General features: G+C 45.0%; 1 protein-coding gene across 1 annotated transcript in view; it reads right to left on the bottom strand.

The window, feature by feature from the left end:
* Positions 1-23,229, bottom strand: part of LOC124711659 (synaptotagmin-5-like) — a 286,120-nt gene that overhangs the window by 67,078 nt on the left and 195,813 nt on the right. Inside the window, exon 3 of the mRNA XM_047241847.1 lies at positions 2,225-2,416. Coding sequence (XP_047097803.1) covers positions 2,225-2,416 — 192 coding nt within the window. The remainder of the gene's footprint in view (positions 1-2,224; positions 2,417-23,229) is intronic.

Below are 23,229 nucleotides of genomic sequence, written 5' to 3'. Positions count from 1 at the left end.
GTATATTATTCTTGTAAGCAACTTGGATGCATGAGCTGTTAATCCGATTGTGTGTTAATTCTCACACTTGTCAGTTCTTGCCATCTTTGGAATTGTGTGGATGATGTTTTTTGGAATGTCAGATAGCATATTGCCACACTCATACATTCTACACACCAATATGAATAGTTGTTTTGTTGCTACTTCCTCCAACGATTTTAGAAATTCTGATGGAATGTTATCTATCCCTTCGGCCTTATTTGATCTTAAGTCCTCCAAAGCTCTTTTAAATTCTGATTCTAATAGTGAATCCCTTATTTCTTCTAAATTGATTCCTGTTTCTTCTTCTATCACATCAGACAAATCTTCCTTACTCAGAGATAAAAGAGGATCCAACTGGGGGAGATTAGGAGGGGCATTCCACCCGTACCTCAGTATGAGAGGGACCTAGCTGTTGTGAGAATGAGGGAAACAAGTCACCGGTCTTGCAACACTTAAAGCTGAAACATTTCTCTGCACACCTTGAGAATTCTTCATTATCTTGGAATTATGAGGATAATATCCACACAGCATGAGTGGCTCTAATGTGGCTGACTCAGTGATAAGTATTTACACTACATTTTTCATGTGAAGAGAATAAAATTTCAAATAAACATATTTTGTTTAAATTTTAATAAGAACTGATTAACTGAGTTTTCTCATACTCTCACAAGAAATAAATCTTTGTTATCTGGGCAGAGTAACTGAATGAAGATTTACTTTCTACACTGTTGAAAAAAAAATTAGAATACCTTGAAAGGTAATGTCGATTTTCATCTGATGGCAGAATATGCCACCTGTGGGATGGTGTGTGTTCTGATAATGGTTTCAAAATCAGCTACTAGCAGACTTGCATTCCAGAGCGTATCCACTGTCTACCTTTTAAAAGGGAATGACCATGGGCATTAGGATGAGTGTGGTGCACACTTGTAGAGCAAGTAAACAACATGCCATGGGGACATACTCATGCTTCCTACAGCCAACTTGGAAAGTCTGAGAGGAGACAAACTGTTACTCTTCAGTTGGTGGGATGGTCATTTCATAAAATTGCTATGCTAGTTGGATGTGTCACATCAGTTGTGCAGTGATGCTGGCAATAGTGAATACATGAGTGTTTTACACTTGTAGACAAGATTCTTGATGTCCATGCAGCACAGACGCCCACCAAGAACGTCGTATAGTAAGAGCACCAGCGGAAGATCGTACAACTTCCACAGCACTGATAAGAGTAAATGTGACCCCACAAGTGCCAACCTGAGTTGTTGGAAACTCATTACTAACTGTGGGACTACAGGCATGCACACTTCAAGTTCATCTTCCACTCATGCCACAGCATTGATGTGCACAGCTCGATTGGTGCTGTGAGAGGATCACCTGGAGGACGGAATAGTATGCCTTGATTTTCAGGGATGAAAGCAAATTTTACTTGTATGCAAGGTGGTGGTTGTTCACATGTACAGTGTAGATATGGCAAGCACTGTCTCTAACAGTTCATATCAGGCCTCATGGTCTGGGGTGTAATTAGCTACAATTTTCATTCACATTCAGTGTTTGTGGAGGGAACACTTACGAGTGCTCGATACATGCAGAATGTTGTTTGACCAGTTCTTCTGCCTTTCTTGCAGCAGGAAGGTGAATTGCTGTTCTAACAGTATAATACCTATCCACACACTGCCCTTGCTACTCAATGTGCTCGCAAGATGTGCAGCAGCTTCCCTGGTCACCACAGTCTCTGAACTTGTCTCCAAACAACAAACATGTATGGGACATGTCAGGACGACAAATGACTCATGTGACTCATCAACCCACAACTCTTGCAGAGCTATGTAAACATATCAAGAAAGTGTAGAATAATGTATGCCAAGACAGTAATTGTCACCTTTGTGACTGACTGTATGCCAGATTCAGTGCCTGCATTTGACTATGGAGGCTACACTGCATACTAATATGGGTGTTTCAGAATGGTTTCACACCTGATACCGCTTGAGCTATTGATCTGTAAATGTAATCATTCCATATATGTAAATGGATCACTTCTATAATAAATTTTGAATTAATTTTAATTCTCTCAATTGGTATTCTAATTTTTTTTCTAGCCACGTATTACATTTGTTACTTACTGTTATGCCTAGTTAAAAGCATCAGTAATACACAACCAATTTCATGTTAATTTTCTCTTATGAAAGCACTCTTGTGTTGAACTTACCATCAGCACGGCCAGTATCTTTTGAGTTGCGTACTATATGTGGCAATGAAGATACAGAATCAGATGTATCAGACCCTGGAGCATCATTTAAATCATTGTCGATGATTTTGGCAGCAGTGAGCTTGACATTCCCTGGGATGGGGAGGTCACAGTTCTGCAGCAGCCTCTGCCTGCGCCTCTCTCGGCTCTCCTCTGCAAACACATTGTCAGCACTAAGCATAAGAATGGATATAGTAGGACACAAATTGCATTTTACTGTGCACATATGAATGAGACACAGGTGGCGGTGAGACAAAATGTCATTATTGCTAATAGACATATGTAAAGTTCCTGCACAATTCTAGCTTTTGGAACAAATAGGTAAGTGCTTGTCATCTTGGGGTCTGAGTGACCCGCTGTTCCTTTTTAACCTCCACTGTCCTATCACTGAGGAAGGAACTATTAGTTCCATAGCCTAAGACTGTGTAGCTCTTTTTATTTATGTTTATCAGCAGTTTTGTATCCTGAATGTAAGTAATGGCCAAAAATTCTATCTCATAATTTTGTAGATATCTTGAGAGAATTTTTCTTTTGATACGTACAAAATTATCTGTAGTTTTCGTCTGTTAGTTAATTCCCCCCAAAATTTTTTCCCAATTAATTACATAGAATTCAAAAATTCAATTCATTATGCTCTCTGTAAAAGTACAGAAATCCACAGTTAATGTTATTCGGCTGATTAGCATCTGGTTTGCTGGGCTTCAATGTTTTGTATTACACCAGTTTTCAGTTAACAAAATAAATAGCAAATATTAAAATGAATAAGAGGCGTAATCTTGTTGATTAATATTTTACTGCTGATTATTTACTGATTCTGTGTATTTCTATTCCTGTAATACCCTTCCTGTGAACTAATTGAGGCAGCAAGCAGAGTGGGCGTATGCATATTTTGCTACGACGATGTCACAGCAAAGTTCCTTTTAAGCAGACACATCAGTTGCATTATTGGTATGACTCTTTTCTGCTGTGTAGTGCTGTGTTGTATTGAAGCATCAATCAGATTCCATGGATCACCCAGATATATTGGGTCATGTTCTGTCAACTTTACAACACAAGTGAATATGTACATAGAGCTGATAATGAATGTTTATTGATTTACAACATGTGCATAATCAACCATAGAGATAAAAAGATTGCAAGGTGTTTAAGAGAGCACTGTTATGTCTAACTACAGACATAACCTGAGCTGCTCTGTATTTTGTACTTATAAATATCCTTATGATCTCATTATCAAATGAATTAATAATCTCTGATGCAGAGGGTCTTGATTTCTTTAGGCTGTTAAAGTGTTTAAGCTACAAATTTCATCATGTACTCAGTTTCCTGAGAGTACTTCAACTCATACAGTGCATGTAGGCCTGCCCAGGAGAGGAACCAGTCACACCATTGAGATCAGTTACATCTAGGCAGGGAGACAATATTTTAACCCTTTCTGATCCACTGTTGGCCTATGTCCTACTATACAATTTTCCACTACGGCTCTGATTTGAGACGATGTCTGACACGCCACATGGACCAACAGATCGGGCGCCATATTGCAGCAGGAGACCTGCCTCAGAAGTCTGGGGAAGGCTGCCATGTTACAAGAAGCAAACTCTTCAATCAACTTTCTGCTCACTCGATTAGTAAACATTATGATGACAGCTTGAAACATTAAACTCTGTCCAAACAGGCCTTGGAAGGTGCAACAGTACAGATTGGCCACCATGTCATCCTCAGCCCACAGGCGTCACTGGATGCAGATATGGAGGGGCATGTGGTCAGCACATTGCTCTCCCAGCTGTCTGTCAGTTTACGAGACTGGAGCCACTACTTCTCAGTAACATCTCCTCAGTTTGCCTTGCAAGGGCAGAGTGCAGAGTGTGTGTGTGTGTGTGTGTGTGTGTGTGTGTGTGTGTGTGTGTGTAGTTTGAGGTTTTCGGGCCCTAAACAGCATGGTCATCAGCGCCCAAATGCATAGAAACAGGAACACATGCGGTGAAGGGACGAAGACGGATAGTGAACAAAGAGAATGGCTAAAAGACACAGACCTGACGCAGTTCCAAATCCTCACATACAGAGGCAAAACAAGAGGAGAAGAAACCCACTAAAAAAGGAAAGGAATCACAAGGAAAAGAGAACAGAAATCGAAGTGAAACAAGTAGGTAATTGTGACTGGCGGACCTCTTACCTAAAACCTGGGTGAGCCAGTCACCCAGCAGCACATTAAAATCCTCTCCCTAAAACCTGAGGCAACAAATTGGACAAGACACAAAATCATAAGACCTTAAGCACAGTCGTTGCGTTGTCTTGCAAAATAGAGGGCAAATCCGGTGGCAAGGAAACCACCTCCCTCTGGTCAGAGAATAAAGGACAGTCAAATAAAATGTGGCGGACAGTAATCTGGACACCAGAAGCACTGCAGATGGGAGGGGGGGGGGGGTCCTATCACCGGAGTAAAAAACCATGTGTTAAGGGACTGTGCCCGAAGCGAAGGCAAGTGAGGAGAACGTCATCCCGCCTGCATGACTGGTAGGACATACGCCATGGCCGCGTGGTGGCCTTGACGAGACGCAGCTTATTTTCACCGACTGCCAACCACTCCTCTTCCCATTGATGCATAACACGAAAACGGAAAAGGGAGGTAACAGCATGGAGGGGGACGGCACATTCAACAACGTGAGGGAGGGAACATGCATCTTTGGCAGCCACATCCCCCAATTCATTTCCCCTAATACCTACGTGCCCCAGCACCCAGCAGAAAGAAACCTCCTTCCCCTGCCGTTGCAGGTGGAGTAGGGCATCATGGATGTTCTGGACGACCGTATACACTGGGTACAAGTGTTGCATGGCCATAGTATGGGAAGCCATCAGGAGGATTTCCGGGAAACGCAGCCAACTACCTGCCCCTTCACAATGTGGGAACTGGATTCGGCGCTGTCTGTGGCTCATGATACTGCGCCAGGTAATGATCAAATCCGGTACAGCATGCTGCAGCACTTGTTGCTGCAATCCAAGGAAGTTCTCCTGAATTGTTTTAATATGATATGGTCATCCGGCACGTTCCCTGACTCATAGAGGGAGGCGATTTTGATTCCCCTCCTCAAACCGGGGAAGGACCGAATGCATCCCAGTAGTTATCGGAGTATTGCTTTGACGAGCTGTGTCGGGAAGACATTGGAACGCATGGTCAACCGTCACCTGGTTTGGCTGCTCGAGACCAGGCAGCTCCTTAGCCACTCTCAGTGTGGCTTTCGGAGATGTCGTTCAACTATAGACAACTTGACCCTGCTTGAGGTGGCCATCCAGCAGGCCTTCCTACGTAACCAGCATTGTTTAGGTGTATTCTTTGACATTAATAAGGCGTTAGACACTACTTGGCGCCGTCTTATCCTCAATCAACTCCATCAGTGGGGCTTTCGTGGCCATCTCCCCATCTTCATTCGGTCCTTTCTTTCCCGCCGCCTGTTTCGATGTCGGGTTGGTAATGTGCTATATGATTTGTACGTGCAGGAGAATGGTGTTCCTCAGGTTAGCGTTTTAAGTGTCACCCTCTTTGCCGTCGCCATTAACAGTATCACGTCCATATCCGGAGGCCGGCCCAGTGCTCCTTGTTTGTGGACGATTTTGCTGTTTTCTGTTCTTCCTCCAGTCTTGTCACTGCTAGTTGGCAGCTGCAGCTTACGATAAAGCGATTAGAGGCATGGACTGCGAAGACGGGTTTTACCTTTTCTGCAGACAAATTTGTGTGTGTTCATTTTAATCGTTCTCGACGTGCTTTTACCTCCCCTGAATTGCGTCTGAGGGACACCATTCTTCCTTTTAGTGACACTGTGAGGTTCCTGGGGCTCACTTTTGATTCCAAGTTATCGTGGTTGCCGCACCTTAAAGACCTCAAGGTGCGGGCCCTAAAGGCACTGAATATTTTGAAGTGTCTGAGCCATCGGTCCTGGGGAGCAGATCGGACGTGTCTGCTGCAGTTTTATAGGGCTTTCGTCCGGTCGGCAGAGTGCACCCCGCTTGCCAACAGCACTCAGAAGACCAGATGGTCACCCATCGAAGTCCTAGCCCAGCCTGACAGCACTTAACTTCGGTGATATGGCGGGAACCGGTGTTACCATTGTGTCAAGGCCGTTGGTGACAGCTCGAAATCACAATAAAACCCATATCTCAGAGACAGTCGTTCTCCTGCTCTGGCAATGTGAAAAGTTCTACTGCATTTGTAACATCACTTGATACAGTTTCTCTCTGACCAGCCTCCGATTTATTGCATATTTCACCATTTATTCTGAGCGATTGCTGCTGCTCTGGCAATGTGAAAAGTTCTACCGCCTTTGTAACATCGTTTGATACAGTTTCTCTCTGACCTGCATATTTCACCATTTATTGTAAGTGATTTTCCTCCTGTTAACCGAAAAGTAACTACCAATTACCTGTGCAAGTTCAACCATGCTTTCCCACTCACTTAAGCGCTCTCACATCAATTAAACATCTTCCATACGAAAATAGTAAAAGTCTGCCACTAAGTGGCTGGCACGAAAGTAGAGTTCTCAAGGTCATGGCCGCTGCCCGAGGCCAGGAGGGGCTGCGGGCTGTGATAAGCCTGCCTCTCGGCTTTGTTGCCACGTAGGTACCGTTAACGGTGTGCTAGATCAGAGCAGCTGAAAGCTCAGTCTTACCGTGCTATACTGAGTGTTAACATATGATCTCAGCATCCTACTGTCTTTAGAATGGTGCCTGGACGTGTGTTCAGTGGTGAACAACAATGCAGGCGCAAAGGCCTATTTGGAGTACTCCTCTGATCGGTGTGCGTAAAGGGCAGAAAGACATTAATAAGCAATCGAAAATTATCATATCAAACGTTCTTAAGCTTTTAACTGATCTGGCCGACAATGAAGAAGCGACGAATAACTTAAATTTTGCGCAAATTCATAAGCTTACTGTTAAAGTGTGTGGTGTCTCCAAGTCAACTGTAGGCTGTATTAGCAAATCTGTGTCATTGGCAGAATATCCAGACATGAATGAGTGTTTCGATTCTCCAAGAAAGGGATACGAACGTGAACGGAAATCAACCAACTTTGTCGATTTTAACTAAGACCTCGTGCGTGCGTAGAGCTGTTCTTGGATATTACGACAGAGGAGGGCATCGAACAGCTAAAAAAAATACAGGCTGACCTCCGTGAAAAAATTTATTACTTGGGCTCAGAGACCTCCGTTCTTCGTCTTCTCCGCTCCCTTGGTTTCCAATTCAAGAAGTGTACTGATGGATGAAAATTCTCAATGGAACACAGACATTGCAGCAGCAAGAGCGAAGTTTTTGCGTACAATGCACTTCTTGCATGCTGAAGACACCAGGCCTGTAGTGTACTTGGATGAAACTTGGCTTTCACAGAACTACACCAATAAGTATATATGGCACGACTCCAAAGGAAATGGTGGTTTGAAAGTGCCTACTGGTAGAGATGGCCGAGTAATCATCGCCCACACTGGTTCATTAACCACAGGCTTCATACCAGTCGCCAAACTTGTTTTTCGGGGTTGAAAAAGTTCTTGCCAATCCGATTACCATTCAGAAATGAATGGAGAAGTTTTTAAGAATTGGTTTATTCGACTGTTGTCTGCGATGGAAGAAGGATCAATCATCGTGATGGATAACCATTCAGATAGAAAAGCTGCCATGTTCAAATTGGCGCAAGGCAGATATTATGGAGTGGTTAAAGAGAAAGGCTGGTTGGTTTTGGGTGGGTTGATGGGACCAGACTACAAAGGCCATCAGCCCCTTTTTCCATGACTATGAAACACCCACAAGGAAGAAAAACAAGCAACGGAGATGACAAGGGACGACACAGAACAAGAAAGACATGGACAAAGACCAGAAAAGAGGAATTAAAAACACACAGAATGTTACAGTGGTTGGCCGATCATGGAAATAAAAAAAGGAAAAGCCAACCACCAAGACACACACTAAAAAACCCAATAGAAAACCGTAGGCCAAAGGCCATACTCAACACAAAGAAGAGACAAACCCTCAGATCGAGAGATAAAAGCCCCCTGCTCCAATAAAACTGAAAACTAAGTCGGCCATTGCAGCGTCATCCACTAAAAGAGCAGGGAGGGTATCAGGCAGCGCAAACATCTGCCTGAGCGCAGCTAAAAGCGGACAGTCCAACAAGAGGTGGAGCACTGTCAACGCTGATTCACAGCAACATAGACGTGGGTTCTAACAGCGCAATAAATGACTGCACGTCAGCCAGGTGTGGCCAATGACAGCCAGCAGAGAGCAACTGAGTCCTTGCGAGAGGCTTGCAAGGAGGAGCGCCACACCTGTAGTCTCCTTGATGACCCGACGTCTGTTGGGTAAAGGTATGGTGTGCCATTCATCACCGCAAGTACCAAGGACTTATTGCAGCAATACTGACTCGAGATCGCATTCCAGTAGGCCAGTCTACAGGGCCGGTGCACTGATAGCCCGTTTGGCCAATGTGCCAATATCTTCATTACCTGGGACGCCAACATGACCCGGGGTCCACACAAAAACCACGGAGTGGCCACAACGAGCAAGCGTATGGATGGACTCCTGGATAGCCATCACCAGACGAGAGTGGGGAAAACACTGGTCGGTAGCTCATAAACCACTCAGGGAGCCACTACGGATAATGAACAACTCACCTGAGCAGGAGCGGATGTACTCTAGGGTGTGGGAGATGGCTACCAGCTGAGCAGTGAACACACTGCAGCCATCCAGCAATGAGCGTTGTTCAGATTGTTTCCCAACAGAAAAAGCAAAACCGATTCGACCAGCAGCCATCGAAGTGTTGGTATAGACTACAGCAGAGCTGGGAAACGCAGCAAGGATAGAAAGAAAACGTCGGCGGAGGGCCTCAGGAGGGCCCGAGTCTTCCGGGCCTTGTGCCAAATCAGCTGAAGGCAGGGGTTGGGCACACACAACAAAGGTATACATATAAGTGCCCAGAAAAGAGGTCAGAAAGGGAAAAGCTCAACCCCAGAGACAATAGACCGGATGTGAACTGCAACTGGACACTCTGACAGGGCTGCTGTTCTGGTAGATGGACGACCGAGTTGGGCAACAGGAGGTGGTAATGGATGCCTGGTCAAGCTACAAACATGTGCAGCATAGGTGGCCAGTAGTCTTTGGCACATGCTGTTTACAGGGCTTGTATGGAAAGCTCCAGTTGCAAGTCAGATCCTGCAGTCAAGTATAGGGTCAAGCAACGGTAAATGGAAGGCGATGCTGAATCATCAGCCAGGCTTCCATAATCGAGACAGGACTGAATCAACACCTGATACAGTCATAGAAGGGTAGACTGATTGGATCCCCAGCTGGTGTGACTCAAACAACGAAGAGTGTTAAGATGCCACCAGCACGTTTGTTTCAGCTGCCGAATATGAGAGAGCCAAGCCAACCAGGTATCAAAAAGCAATCCCAAAAACCGAGCAAGGTGGCACAGTGGGTAACACACTGGACTCACGTTCCGGAGGATGACGGTTCAATCCCACATCCGGCCTCCCTGATTTAGGTTTTCTGTGATTTCCCTAAATCGCTCCAGGCAAATGCCGGGATGTTTCCTTTGACAGGGCATGGCCGACTTCCTTCCCTAATCCAATGAGACCGATGACCTCGCTGTCTGGTCTCTTCCCCCATACAACCCAATCCCAACCCCAACCCAACCCAAAAATCAATGCGTCTCCACCACGGCAAGAGGTTTGCCGTCAAGATAAAGCCGTGGCTCAGGGTGAACAGTGCGATGCCGGCAGAAATTCATGACGCAGGTCTTGGCAGCCAAAAACTGGATGCCACGCGTTGCAGCCTAAGACTGCGCCTTGCGGATAGCGCCCTGCAGCTGCCGTTCAGCAACTACAATTCCAGTGGAGCTGTAGCACAGGCAAAAGTCGTCAGCACACAAAGAAGCTGATACGGACGTTCCCACAGCTGCAGTGAGCCCATTGTTAACACCTAAAACAAGGAAGACACTCAAGACAGATCCTTGCAGGACCCCATTGTCCTGGATTTGGGAGAAACTGTGAGAGGAACCAACTTGCACGCGGAAGGAACGAAGCGACAGAAAATTTTGAATAAAAATCAGGAGCAGGCCCCTAAGACCCCAACCATGAAGTGTGGTGAGGATGTAATGTCGCCAAGTTGTATCAAATGCCTTCCACATGTCAAAACAAGACGGCAACCAAATGCTGACGGCGGGCAAATACCATACGGAAGGAAAATTCCAGGCAGACCAGATTATTGGTGGCAAAGCGGCCTTTACGGAAGCCACCCTGAGCTAGAAGGCCCCAAAACTAAAGTAGCCAATTAAACCTCCGGCTCACCATGCATTCAAGCAACTTGCACAGAACATTGATGAGGCTAATGGGGCGGTAGCTGTCCACCTCCACTGTGTTCTTGGCACGCTTGAACTCTGGTATGATAATGCTTTCCCATAATTGAGATGGGAACTCACCCTCAACTTAGATAAATTTTAAAAGTTCGAGGAGGTATCACTGGCAGTCCAACGAGAGGTGTTTGAGCATACATAGTGGATGCGATCTGGCCCGGGAGCCATATCAGGGCAAGCAGTGAGGGCTCTTTGGAATTCCTACTCACTGAATGGAGCATCGAACGATTCGGGGTGGTGTGTTTGGAATGAAAGGCTCAGACGTCCAACCGCTCTTTCAGGGAGCAGAAGGCCAGTAGGTAATTCGTAGAAACGGAACTCTGAGCATAATGGTCTGCTAAAAGTTCTGCAACTGCGTCTGATTCAGTACAGACTGCTCGATTCAGGCAAATCCCAGGTACGCTGATGGGGGTCTGATATCCATAGAGTCGCATAATCGCGGTCCAAACCTGCGATACTGTTCCCAGCAATCCTGCTTCCATCGGCGAAAAAGGTGTCGCGCTCGGGAACGGAGTCACTTAAAGGTAATGAGGTGTTCCAGTGACGGATGCTGCTTATGACGTTGGAGAGCCTGCCTGCGATCTCGAATCGCCTCCAGTGACCACCAAGGCAAGTCCTCCGCTGAGGGGACCCGGAAGATCAGGGAATTGCGGATTCCACTGCAGAAATGATGCCGGTGGTTATCGTGTGAACCACCACATCAATGGCATCATGAGAAAGAGGCTCAATAGTGGCAATGAAGGCGAACGAGTCCCAGTCAGGCTTATTCAAGGCCCATCTGGGGAGGCGCCCACAGGAGTGAGGCTGTGGCAATTACAAAAAGACTGGAAAGTGGTCACTACTGCGCAAGTCGTCATGTACACTTCATTGGACAAATGGTAGAAGGCCAGGCCTGCAGACCGAAAGGTCGATGGCTGAGTATGTACTATGCACCACACTGAAATGTGTGGAGGCACCATTCTTTAAAAGAGAAAGATCGAGCTGTGCTAACACTTGCTCAGCGACAGTGCCTCAGCCCATTTCCACCAATCCACCCCACAAAGGGTTATGGGTGTTGGTCGCCCAGTAACAGAAAAAGTGGCGGCAGTTGGGCTATCAGCACAGCCAGGACATGCTGCGGGACATCACCATCCGGCGGGAGACAGATACTGCAGACGGTAACGGCCTGCAACATCCACAACCTCACAGCAACAACCTCTAAAGGCGTTTGAATGGGTACACACTCGCTGTAGAGAGAGTTAAAGATGTAGACACAGACTCCACCAGATACCCTCTCATAAGCTGCCCGATTCTTATAACAATCCAGATAGCCACGGAGGGTGGAGGTTCACATCCCCGAAAACCCTGGAGAGCGATGCAGAAGAAAGTGTGAAGACGAGAAATTGTCAGATCTCAGCAAGGTGGTGGAAAAATCCACTGCAATTCCACTGGAGAATGACGCTGACCAAGGCCGAAAAAGGCGCGAAGGGACCAAGGGGGCAGATTATGCCTGCTGGGTCATCTACCGCCACTGAAGGAGAGCCGGAATAGAGGACCATTGCGTCTGAGGAAGAGGCGAGATTGAGGTCGTCAGGGGATGCCAAAATCTGCAAATCGTTCTGAGACGCAGAGCTGGTAGTAACAGGTGGCACAGAGGCAACATGAACCTCTTCCGTCTTAGCTTCTTCTTCTTCTTCTTCTTCTTCTTCTTCTTCCTCTCCTCATCCCGCTGCCCCTTAGGAGCAACCTGGAAGGGAGTCTCAGTAGGAGGGCCTGCAGGCCTATTCTAACCCCCGGACCTGCAGGGGCGGATTATCCCTCGGACCCCGATGAACATGCCAGACGAAATGAACACCTCGCCGCTTTAAATTGGCGCACAGCTCATCATCAGACTGCAAAAGAAGGTCCCTGTGGAATATAAAACCCTGGACCATATTTAAGCTCTTCTGGGGCATGATGGTAAGAGAAACATCCCCCAACCTGTCACAAGTGAGTAATGCCCAAGACTGGGCTGAGGATGCTGTTTTTATCAAAATTGCCCCAGAGCGCATTGTGGACAAGCCCCCCACCTCCCCGAACTTGTCCTCTAAATGCTCTACAAAGAACTGAGGTTTCATCATCATGAAAAACTCCCCATCAGCTCTCGTACATACTAGGTACCGGGGCGAATAAGCTTCACTACCATCCTTAGCCTTTCGTTCCTCGCATAGTGTGGTCAGGGAGGGAAACGATCTGGGGGTCATACTTCTGCGCATTGAATTGAGCTCTCGAACGCTTAGAGACTGCTGGCACGTCATCCGCCCTGATGCCACCCACTCCGACAAAGGGCCTTCCCCACGGGTGCCACCCAGCCATAGCAAGGGTCACCTGGCAGGATGGCCATTGCCGGGAGTTCCGATGCCCCAGGGAGACGGGCATCTACTCCTTGGGATATGTGGGGAGTTAATGGCGCAGGCATCAGCAGAGCAATCCCTGTGTTGTCAGGGGGCTACAACCAACAAGTTACATGGTAGCCCCACCACAATGGACTGGCTACTGTGCTGGATATCAGGTGCAAAGATTTCCATGGTCGTTGTCGCCGCAGAAAGCGACACTGCATTATGCATGGCGGAAACCGCACCCACGAATGTATCCTCGCCCAAGAGATGGGGAATGAGCAGGATTGCAATGCGACGACGAGAAAGGGGACTAAAGATTTCAACGCACAATGGACACGATGCACCACGTAAGGCGCCTTTCCTCAATTGGCTCGCTCTTCAGGAAAAACTGGAAATATGGAGGTCAAACCTTACAGGGGACCATTACATGAAGGCCGAAATGTGTGCTTTTAGTCGCCTCTTACGACAGGCAGGAATACTGCGAGCCTATTCTAAACCCTGGACCCACAGGGGGAAGTTCTTGAAGAACGTCTATGCATTTCCTTGGTGTTCCCCTAAGAGGGAGGCAGTACTTCAGCCTCTAGCACGTTCCCGGGCCTCTTTGAGTTCTAAAATCGACTAACTAATCTCTGACAACTCCTCCAGGATTAGGAGATGGAATGGTAAGCACACAGACATGCCTTGTAGTATTAGACAAGTGACTAAGATTCAGCAGGATTACAGAGTGCATTTGGGATTTGGCTGGAATTAGAAATCGGTCATGTGAAGTCCCTCACTCACAACGTGGCGCAGTCTTTGTCTTGACAGTCAAATTTACGAAAATATTTTTTTTAACTTTCTCCATTACAATATTTGCAACACTACATGTTTTTATTTTGTTTGTGGGTGTGTGGAGAGTAGCAAAAAGCTAGTATTGTACAATGATGGTGAGAGAAGGGAGAGGGTGAAACTTGTTGCCAGCACGTAGCCTATTCCTCGCAAACAGCACCAAGGCGGCCATCAACCTTAACGTCCCCATGCGAGGGACGGAGCAGCATGCCCTCACTTCATGAGACACTGCGAAGACGTTTGGTATTTAAACCACGACACTGGCGCCAAGTCTGGTGATCATGAATTTTACACCACTACCTGTCGCCTCCTTGCCGGCCAAATACTGGCAGTGAAAATTATTTCCACCGCCAGGACGCGAACCGGCTTACCCCTGGGTCGAGCGCCACTGCACAAGTGTGTGTTAGTGACCCCGGCCACACAGGTGGATGAAACAAACATGATTGCTGCTCGTTGCATTTGCAGCAGTTCAGCCCACCAGCGGCTGCGCTGTTGTAAAAAGTACAACAGCTGCAGTTATTATCGCAAATTGATTCCTTGATCTTGAGCTATTGCGCCACCGCTGCCATGTATTCCATTGTTATGTTTTCTCGACGATGTTAAAGTGGCTTCAGTTCCTTTGGTTAGCTTTTTGTTTTCTGAATTGTAAGCAACGAGGTGTCGAATATTGTAAAACGCACAATGCACGCCATCTGGCGTGACAGTTGTATGCTTGGTTCCAGCTGTCAATATCCAAAGTTAAGTGTCATAAAAAGTAACTATACTTATTCACTGTTTTTTAGTTTGTACAGATGCACATTAAACTTTACTTTGGTTGTACTGGCATCTGAATGTATTTATCTATTTCGTTTCTTTGACATTTTGTTCCAATTCAAAGGGTGTATCAGACGAAGAAATTCGCAACCTACTCGAAGAAGGTAATGATAAAGTCTATCCAGACTTTTCAGACCTGGAGGAAGGTGAAGCGGAGCTGAATGATGAAAACATTGAATGTGACGGCAATGGCAGTGAACCTGAACTTGGAGGTGAGGATCGTAATGATTTCGAAGAGACAGTAGATGTACGAGAGTTCTTTATTGAAAAGACGAAGTTTCGTGTTGGTGAAAAGCAAGTGTGCTAAAACATCAAAAACCATGAGAAAAAACAATGTGCAAATTCTACCGAAGAGAAATGTGGTGGATATAACTGATGAAGTTAGTGCTTTTCTGAAAATAGCTGTCCTTAACTTTCTTGATGACATTGTACCTATACAAATACCAGCATAAATAAACAGCGAGATATTTTTTTGGAAGAAGGAAAGGCCTTTATGCTAGTGTACTGGAACTCTGGGCAGCAGACGGAACAGGAATGCAGATGGTTAGCACTGCAATGAGTTACAAAAGATTTCTGTTTTTCTATGCTGTGCGCTGTTTGTTGATATGGAAACGAGGAACAACAGGAGAAAAACTGATAAGTTGGCTGCAGTTCGTACTGTGTCGGACCCTTTTGTTGCTGTCAATGTTATTACGGCCTGATGAAGTCACCACAATAGGGGAAATGCTTCGTCCTTACGGAGACAGCTGCGAATGGATTCAGTACATACCTAGCAAACCAGGCATAAAAAATTGTTGCACCATGTGATGCAAAAACTTTTTATTGCATAATTTTGGAAATTTGTGGTAAGAGCCTATGGGACCAAACTGCCGAGGTCATCGGTCCCTACGCTTTCACACTACTTAATCTAACTTATACTAACTTACGCTAAGGACAACGCACACAACTAAGCCCATGGGATGACTCGGATCTCCGACGGGGGGAGCCGCGCGAACCGTGACAAGGCGCTATAGACCTCGCGGCTATTGCGTAATCTGGAGGTGCACTGGGGCATGCAACCGAAGGGCAATATCGGGTATGTAATGCTCCTGAGGGTATAGTGAAAAGATTTGTGGTGCCTATAGAAAATTCTAACAGAAACGTTACAACTGACCCTCGGTAAGCAAGCCACCTCCTTTCTCAATATTTGCTGCATAAGACTATCACTGGCATTGGTACAATGAAACAAAAATTGGAGGTGTAGTGTTTGGATTTCAGCAAGGTAACTCCTTAGTTTCACACGTCCCTTGTAAAACCTCTGCTGTCGTAGTTCTGTCTGTTGTGCATGACACGGCTACTGTTGCGTAGCAGATAAAATGTATGCCTGATACTCCGTTTCAAGAATTACAAGGAGCTGGGCATTGTCTACTTTTTCATTTTTCTGAACATTGCTGCTGGAATTAATTGACAAACAAATTATCTGTGAAAGGTGTTATAAAAGTGAACTGATTTCTTCAACAAATATAACACTTTGCTTAACGAAAGCATATTTTTACGGACAGATGACTACATCGTAAATTTTACAACGCGCGGCTGCTCGTGTGGCCACAGTAGGCACGTCTTCCGGAGGGTTAAGCTGTGCTGTTAGGTTCCCGCTACAGACACTCTCGGAAATCGCGAAAGGTTCCGAATCAACTGCGACGTATTGATGACATGCAAGACTATAAATATGATAGCAGTGCGTTTCACCTGCGCCAATTTAAGCTCTACTCTAGGCTAGGTAAGGCCTGAGTGCAGCGTGGTGGGAAGCGGGCAGAACTCTTGATGACGTCAAAACGCGAGCGGACGCTGTAGTGTTGTAGGTGTTCAGCTGTGTGTAGTAGCGCTTTGCAGAGATTCCAGGAACAACAGAGTCGGACACATTGCTATCCAGTCTGACACCGGAAGGAAATGTTGTTGTGGTCATCAGTCCTGAGACTGGTTTGATGCAGCTCTCCATGCTAATCTATCCTGTGCAAGCTGCTTCATCTCCCAGTATCTACTGCAACCTGCATCCTTCTGAATCTGCTTAGTGTATTCATCTCTTGGTCTCCCTCTACGATTTTTACCCTCCACACTGCCCTCCAAAGCTAAATTTGTGATCCCTTGATGCCTCAGAAAATGTCCTACCAACCGATCCCTTCTTCTAGTCAAGTTGTACCACAAACTTCTCTTCTCCCCAATCCTATTCAATACCTCCTCATTAGCTATGTGATCTACCCACCTAATCTTCAACATTCTTCTGTAGCACCACATTTCAAAAGCTTCTATTCTCTTCTTTTCCAAACTATTTATCGTCCATGTTTCACATCCATACATGGCTACACTCCATACAAATACTTTCAGAAACGACTTCCTGACACTTAAATCTATACTCGATGTTAACAAATTTCTCTTCTTCAGAAACGCATTCCTTGCCATTGCCAGTCTACATCTTATATCCTCTCTACTTCGACCATCATCAGTTATTTTGCTCCCCAAATAGCAAAACTCCTTTACTACTTTAAGTGCCTCATTTCCTAATCTAATTCCCTCAGCATCACCCGACTTAATTCGACTACACTCCATTATCCTCGTTTTGCTTCTGTTGATGTTCATCTTATGTCCTCCTTTCAAGACACTGTCCATTCCGTTCAACTTTTCTTCCAAGTCCTTTGCTGTCTCTGATAGAATTACAATGTCATCGGCGAACCTCAAAGTTTTTATTTCTTCTCCCTGGATTTTAATACCTACTCCAAATTTTTCTTTTGTTTCCTTTACTGCTTGCTCAATATAGAGATTGAATAACACCAGGGAGATGCTACAACCCTGTCTCACTCCCTTCCCAACCACTGCTTCCCTTTCGTGTCCCTCGACTCTTATAACTGCCATCCGGTTTCTCTACAAATTGTAAATAGCCTTTCGCTCCCTGTATTTTACCCCACCATTAGAATTTGAAAGAGAGTATTCCAGTCAACATTGTCAAAAGTTTTCTCTAAGTCTACAAATGCTAGAAACGTTGGTCTGCCTTTCCTTAATCTTCCTTCTAAGATAAGTCGTAAGGTCAGTATTGCCTCACGTGTTCCAACATTTCTACGGAATCCAAACTGATCTACCCCGAGGTCGGCTTCTACCAGTTTTTCCATTCGTCTGCAAATAATTCGCGTTAGTATTTTGCAGCTGTGACTTATTAAACTGATAGTTCGGTAATTTTCACATCTGTCAACACCTGCTTTCTCTGGCATTGGAATTATTATATTCTTCTTTAAGTCTGAGGGTATTTTGCCAGTCTCATACATCTTGCTCACCAGATGATAAGAGTTTTGTCCGGACTGGCTCTCCCAAGGCCGTCAGTAGTTCTAATGGAATGCTGTCTACTCCCGAGGCCTTTTTTCGACTCAGGTCTTTCAGTGCTCTGTCAAACTCTTCACGCAGTATCGTATCTCCCATTTCATCTTCATCTACATCCTCTTCAATTTCCATAATATTGTCCTCAAGAACATCGACCTTGTATAGACCTTCTATATACTCCTTCCACCTTTCTGCTTTCCCCTCTTTGCTTACAACTGGGTTTCCATCTGAGTTCTTGATATTCATACAAGTGGTTCCTTTTTCTCCAAAGGTCTCTTTAATTTTCCTGTAGGCGATATCTATCTTACCCCTAGTGAGATAAGCCTCTACATCCTTACATTTGTCCTCTAGCCATGACTGCTTAGCCATTTTGCACTTCCTGTCGATCTCATTTTTGAGACGTTTGTATTCCTTTTTGCCTGCTTCATTTACTGCATATTTTCTCCTTTCATCAATTAAATTCAATATTTCTTCTGTTACCCAAGGATTTCTACTAGCCCTCGTCTTTTTACCTACTTGATCGTCTGCTGCCTTCACTACTTCATCCCTCAGAGTTACCCATTCGTCTTCTACTGTATTTCTTTCCCCCATTCCTGTCAATTGTTCCCTTACGCTCTCCTTGAAACTCTGTACAACCTCTGGTTCTTTCAGTTTATCCAGGTCTCATCTCCTTAAATTCCCACCTTTTTGCAGTTTCTTCAGTTTTAATCTACAGTTCATAACCAATAGATTTTGGTCAGAGTCCACATCTGCCCCTGGAAATGTCCTACAATTTAAAACCTGGTTCCTAAATCTCTGTCTTACCATTATATAATATATCTGATACCTCCTAGTATCTCCAGGATTCTTCCATGTATACAACCTTCTTTTATGATTCTTGAACCAAGTGTTAGCTATGATTAAGTTATGCTCTGTGCAAAATTCTACCAGACGGCTTCCTCTTTCATTTCTTAGCCCCAATCCATATCCACCTACTATGTTTCCTTCTCTCCCTTTTCCTACTGTCGAATTCCAGTCACCCATGACTATTAAATTTTCGTCTCCCTTCACTACCTGAATTATTTCTTGTATCTCATCATACATTTCTTCAATTTCTTCGTCATCTGCATAGCTAGTTGGCATATAAACTTGTACTACTGTAGTAGACATGGGCTTCGTGTCTATCTTGGCCACAATAATGCGTTCACTATGCTGTTTGTAGTAGCTTACCCGCACCCCTATTTTTTATTCATTATTAAACCTACTCCTGCATTACCCCTATTTGATTTTGTATTTATAACCCTGTATTCACCTGACCAGAAGTCTTGTTCCACCTGCCACCGAACTTCACTAATTCCCACTATATCTAACTTTAACCTATCCATTTCCTTTTTTAAATTTTCTAACCTACCTGCCCGATTAAGGGATCTGACATTCCACGCTCCGATCCGTAGAATGCCAGTTTTCTTTCCCCTGATAACGACGTCCTCTTGAGTAGTCCCCGCCCGGAGATCCGAATGGGGGACTATTTTACCCCCGGAATATTTTACCCAAGAGGACGCCATCATCATTTAACCATACAGTAAAGCTGCATGCCCTCGGGAAAAATTACGGCTGCAGTTTCCCCTTGCTTTCAGCCGTTCGCAGTGCCACAACAGCAAGGCCGTTTTGGTTAATGTTACAAGGCCAGATCAGTCAATCATCCAGACTGTTGTCCCTGCAACTACTGAAAAGGCTGCTGCCCCTCTTCAGGTACCACACGTTTGTCTGGCCTCTCAACAGATACCCCTCCGTTGTGGTTGCACCTACGGTACGGCAATCTGTATCGTTGAGGCACGCAAGCCTCCCCACCAACGGCAAAGTCCATGGTTCATGAGGGGGGTGGAAGGAAATTCAGACACAGACATTCTCTTGCAGTCATGGAATTTATCATGATCTAATCGTAACAAACTTTCAAACAATGTGCACCGATTTCCATTCATCTATATCACAACTAACACAAATTCTTTACAGGCGAATGGAAAAACTGGTAGAAGCCGACCTCGGGGAAGATCAGTTTGGATTCCATAGAAATATTGGAACACTTGAGGCAATACTGACATTACGTCTTATCTTAGAAGAAAGATTAAGGAAAGGCAAACCTACGTTTCTAGCATTTGTAGACTTAGAGAAAGCTTTTGACAATGTTAACTGGAATACTCTCTTTCAAATTCTAAAGGTGGGGGTAAAATACAGGGAGCAAAAGGCTATTTCCAATTTGTACAAAAACCAGATGGCAGTTATAAGAGTAGAGGAGCATGAAAGGGAAGTAGTGGTTGGGAAGGGAGTGAGACAGGATTGTAGCCTCTCCCCAATGTTATTCAATCTGTATACTGAGCAAGCAGTAAAGGAAACAAAAGAAAAATTCGGAGTAGGTATTAAAATCCATGGAGAAGAAACAAAAACTTTGAGGTTCGCCGATGACATTGTAATTCTGTCAGAGACGGCGAAGGACTTGGAAGAAAAATTGAACAGAATGGACAGAGTCTTGAAAGGAGGATATAAGACGAACATCAACAAAAGCAAAACGAGGATAATGGAATGTAGTCGAATTAAGTCGGGTGATGCTGAGGGATTTAGGTTAGGAAATGAGACACTTAAAGTAGTGAAGGAGTTTTGCTATTTGGAGAGCAAAATAACTGATGATGGTCGAAGTAGAGAAGATATAAAATGTAGACTGTCAATGGCAAGGAAAGCGTTTCTGAAGAAGATAAATTTGTTAACAACGAGTATAGATTTAAGTGTCAGGAAGTCGTTTCTGAAAGTATTTGTATGGAGTGTAGCCATGGATGGAAGTGAAACATGGGCGATAAATAGTTTGGAGAAGAAGAGAACAGAAGTTTTCAAAATGTCGTGCTACAGAAGAATGCTGAAGATTAGATGGGTAGATCACATAACTAATGAGGAGGTATTGAATAGAATTGGGGAGAAGAGGAGTTTGTGGCACAACTTGACAAGAAGAAGGGCCTGGTTGGTAGGACATGTTCTGAGGCATCAAGGGATCACCAATTTGGTATTGGAGAGCAGCGTGGAGGGTAAAAATCGTAGAGGGAGACCAAGAGATGAATACATACGCAGATTCAGAAGGATGTAGGTTGCAGTAAGTATTGGGAGATGAAGAAGCTTGCACAGGATAGAGTAGCATGGAGAGCTGCATCAAACCAGTCTCAGGACTTAAGACCACAACAACACAATATCACAACAATATTTTAGTTTCTGACGTTAGTAAAAGTGAATTCAGCGAGTGTTTTCCTTTTCAAAATTTTATTTTAAACGAAGGAAACATTACAAAATTTAAACATCACTAGCACCAAGAAATGTGAGAGACATGTTTGTGAGTTACTTTTGTCTGAACTGAACGACAATGAAATGATTCACTTACCGTCAACCTTAAGCTTCGTTACTATTTCACTCCATATTATATTCTTTCCAGTCGACCTCTTTTTATTCTGTGAATGATTAGACTACCAAATTTCTTTCGTTTCCCTTACCGCTGTGATTAATTTCTTCGGCTCGCCGTTCGCTGCACTCTCGAGAAACACAAACTGGTTTGTACAGCACGCTTGACGCGGTTACTGGCAGCTGCACTCGCCTCCCGAAACGCAGATCGATTTGTGTTGCCCGCTGAGAGGGAAACAGCGTTCAACGCTGCCCGCCCCGCTCCCAAGGCCCCGGCCCCAGGTTCGTGACTAACCACACCCTCGGAAATAGCGAAATATTACAAAAAAGAGGGTCAAATATTTGTGATAAGAAAGAATATAAATGTCACTGCTAGTTGTTTCACTCACAGCAATTTCATCTTTCATATTTTACTCCGACTGAGTCACGAATTCGAAGAAACTCATTCCACTGAGAGATCACACACTTATAGGTAAATAACATTGAATATTCTGTCATACGAATAGCAAAGTCCCAGAATGTGTTACAAATGGGAAGCTCAAGACAATTGCATATACCAGGATGCAAATCCTTCGATTCTGTAAACACATTCTTAGACTATCTAACCACATGATCACAGTCTTTGAACATTATTACTCTTCATTTTAGCAATCTCCTAAGGACTTTTACAGCCGATGTGTCATTAACTGACAATGATAACAAACTGTGACGTTAAATGAAACAACAAGGCCGGCCTGGGTGTCCGAGCGGTTCTAGGCACTACAGTCTGGAACCGTGATCCCGCTACGGTCGCAGGTTCGAATCCTGCCTCGGGCATGGATGTGTGTGATGTCCTTAGGTTAGTTAGGTTGAAATAGTTCTAAGTTCTAGGGGTCTGATGACTTCAAAAGTTAGTGCTCAGCGCCATTTGAACCATTTTTTTGAAACAAGTTTACTGTTACCAGTCAGCGTTATATTTGAAGTTAATCTACCCAGTCAGGCAATCGAGGCTATTTTCTTCGCATTTCAAGTTAAACTGTGACGTGTTTATGATAAAACTCCAATGCGCCGTTGCCTTGGAACAGCATACTGCCATAGAACGCAAGTTATGACATGTGTGTGTGTGTGTGTGTGTGTGTGTGTGTGTGTGTGTGGTTTGACGTTTTCGGGCGCTAAACAGCGTGGTCATCAACGCCCAAACGCATAGAAACAATAACACATGCGGTGAAGGGACGAAGACGGACAGCGAACAAGGAGAACGGCTAAAAGACACAGACCGGACGCAGTTCCAAATCCTCACATACAGAGGCAAAACAAGAGGAGAAGAAACCCACTAAAAAAGGAAAGAAAACACAAGGAAAAGAGAACAGAAATCGAAGTGAAACAAGTAGGTAATTGTGACTGGCGGACCTCTTACCTAAAACCTGGGTGAGCCAGTCACCCAGCAGCACATTAAAATCCTCTCCCTAAAACCCGAGGCAACAAATTGGACAGGACACAAAACCGTAAGACCTTAACCACAGTCGTTGCGTCGTCTTGCAAAATAGAGTGCAAATCCGGTGGCAAGGAAACCACCGCCCTCTGGTCAGAGAATAAAAGACAGTCAAGTAAAATGTGGCGGACAGTAATCTGGACGCCACAAGCACTGCAGATTGAGGGGGTCCTCCCGCCGGAGTAAAAAACCATGCGTTAAGGGACTGCCCGATGCGGAGCCGAGTGAGGAGAACCTCATCCCGCCTGCATGACTGGTAGGACGTACGCCATGGCCGCGTGGTGGCCTTGACCAGACGCAGCTTATTTTCATCGACTGCCGGCCACTCCTCTTCCCATTGACGCA

This window comes from Schistocerca piceifrons, chromosome 8, assembly GCF_021461385.2.
Source record: "Schistocerca piceifrons isolate TAMUIC-IGC-003096 chromosome 8, iqSchPice1.1, whole genome shotgun sequence".
Classification (NCBI taxonomy): domain Eukaryota; kingdom Metazoa; phylum Arthropoda; class Insecta; order Orthoptera; family Acrididae; genus Schistocerca; species Schistocerca piceifrons.
Note: the sequence above shows the minus strand (reverse complement) of the source record. Positions and strands in the feature narration are given on the sequence as shown.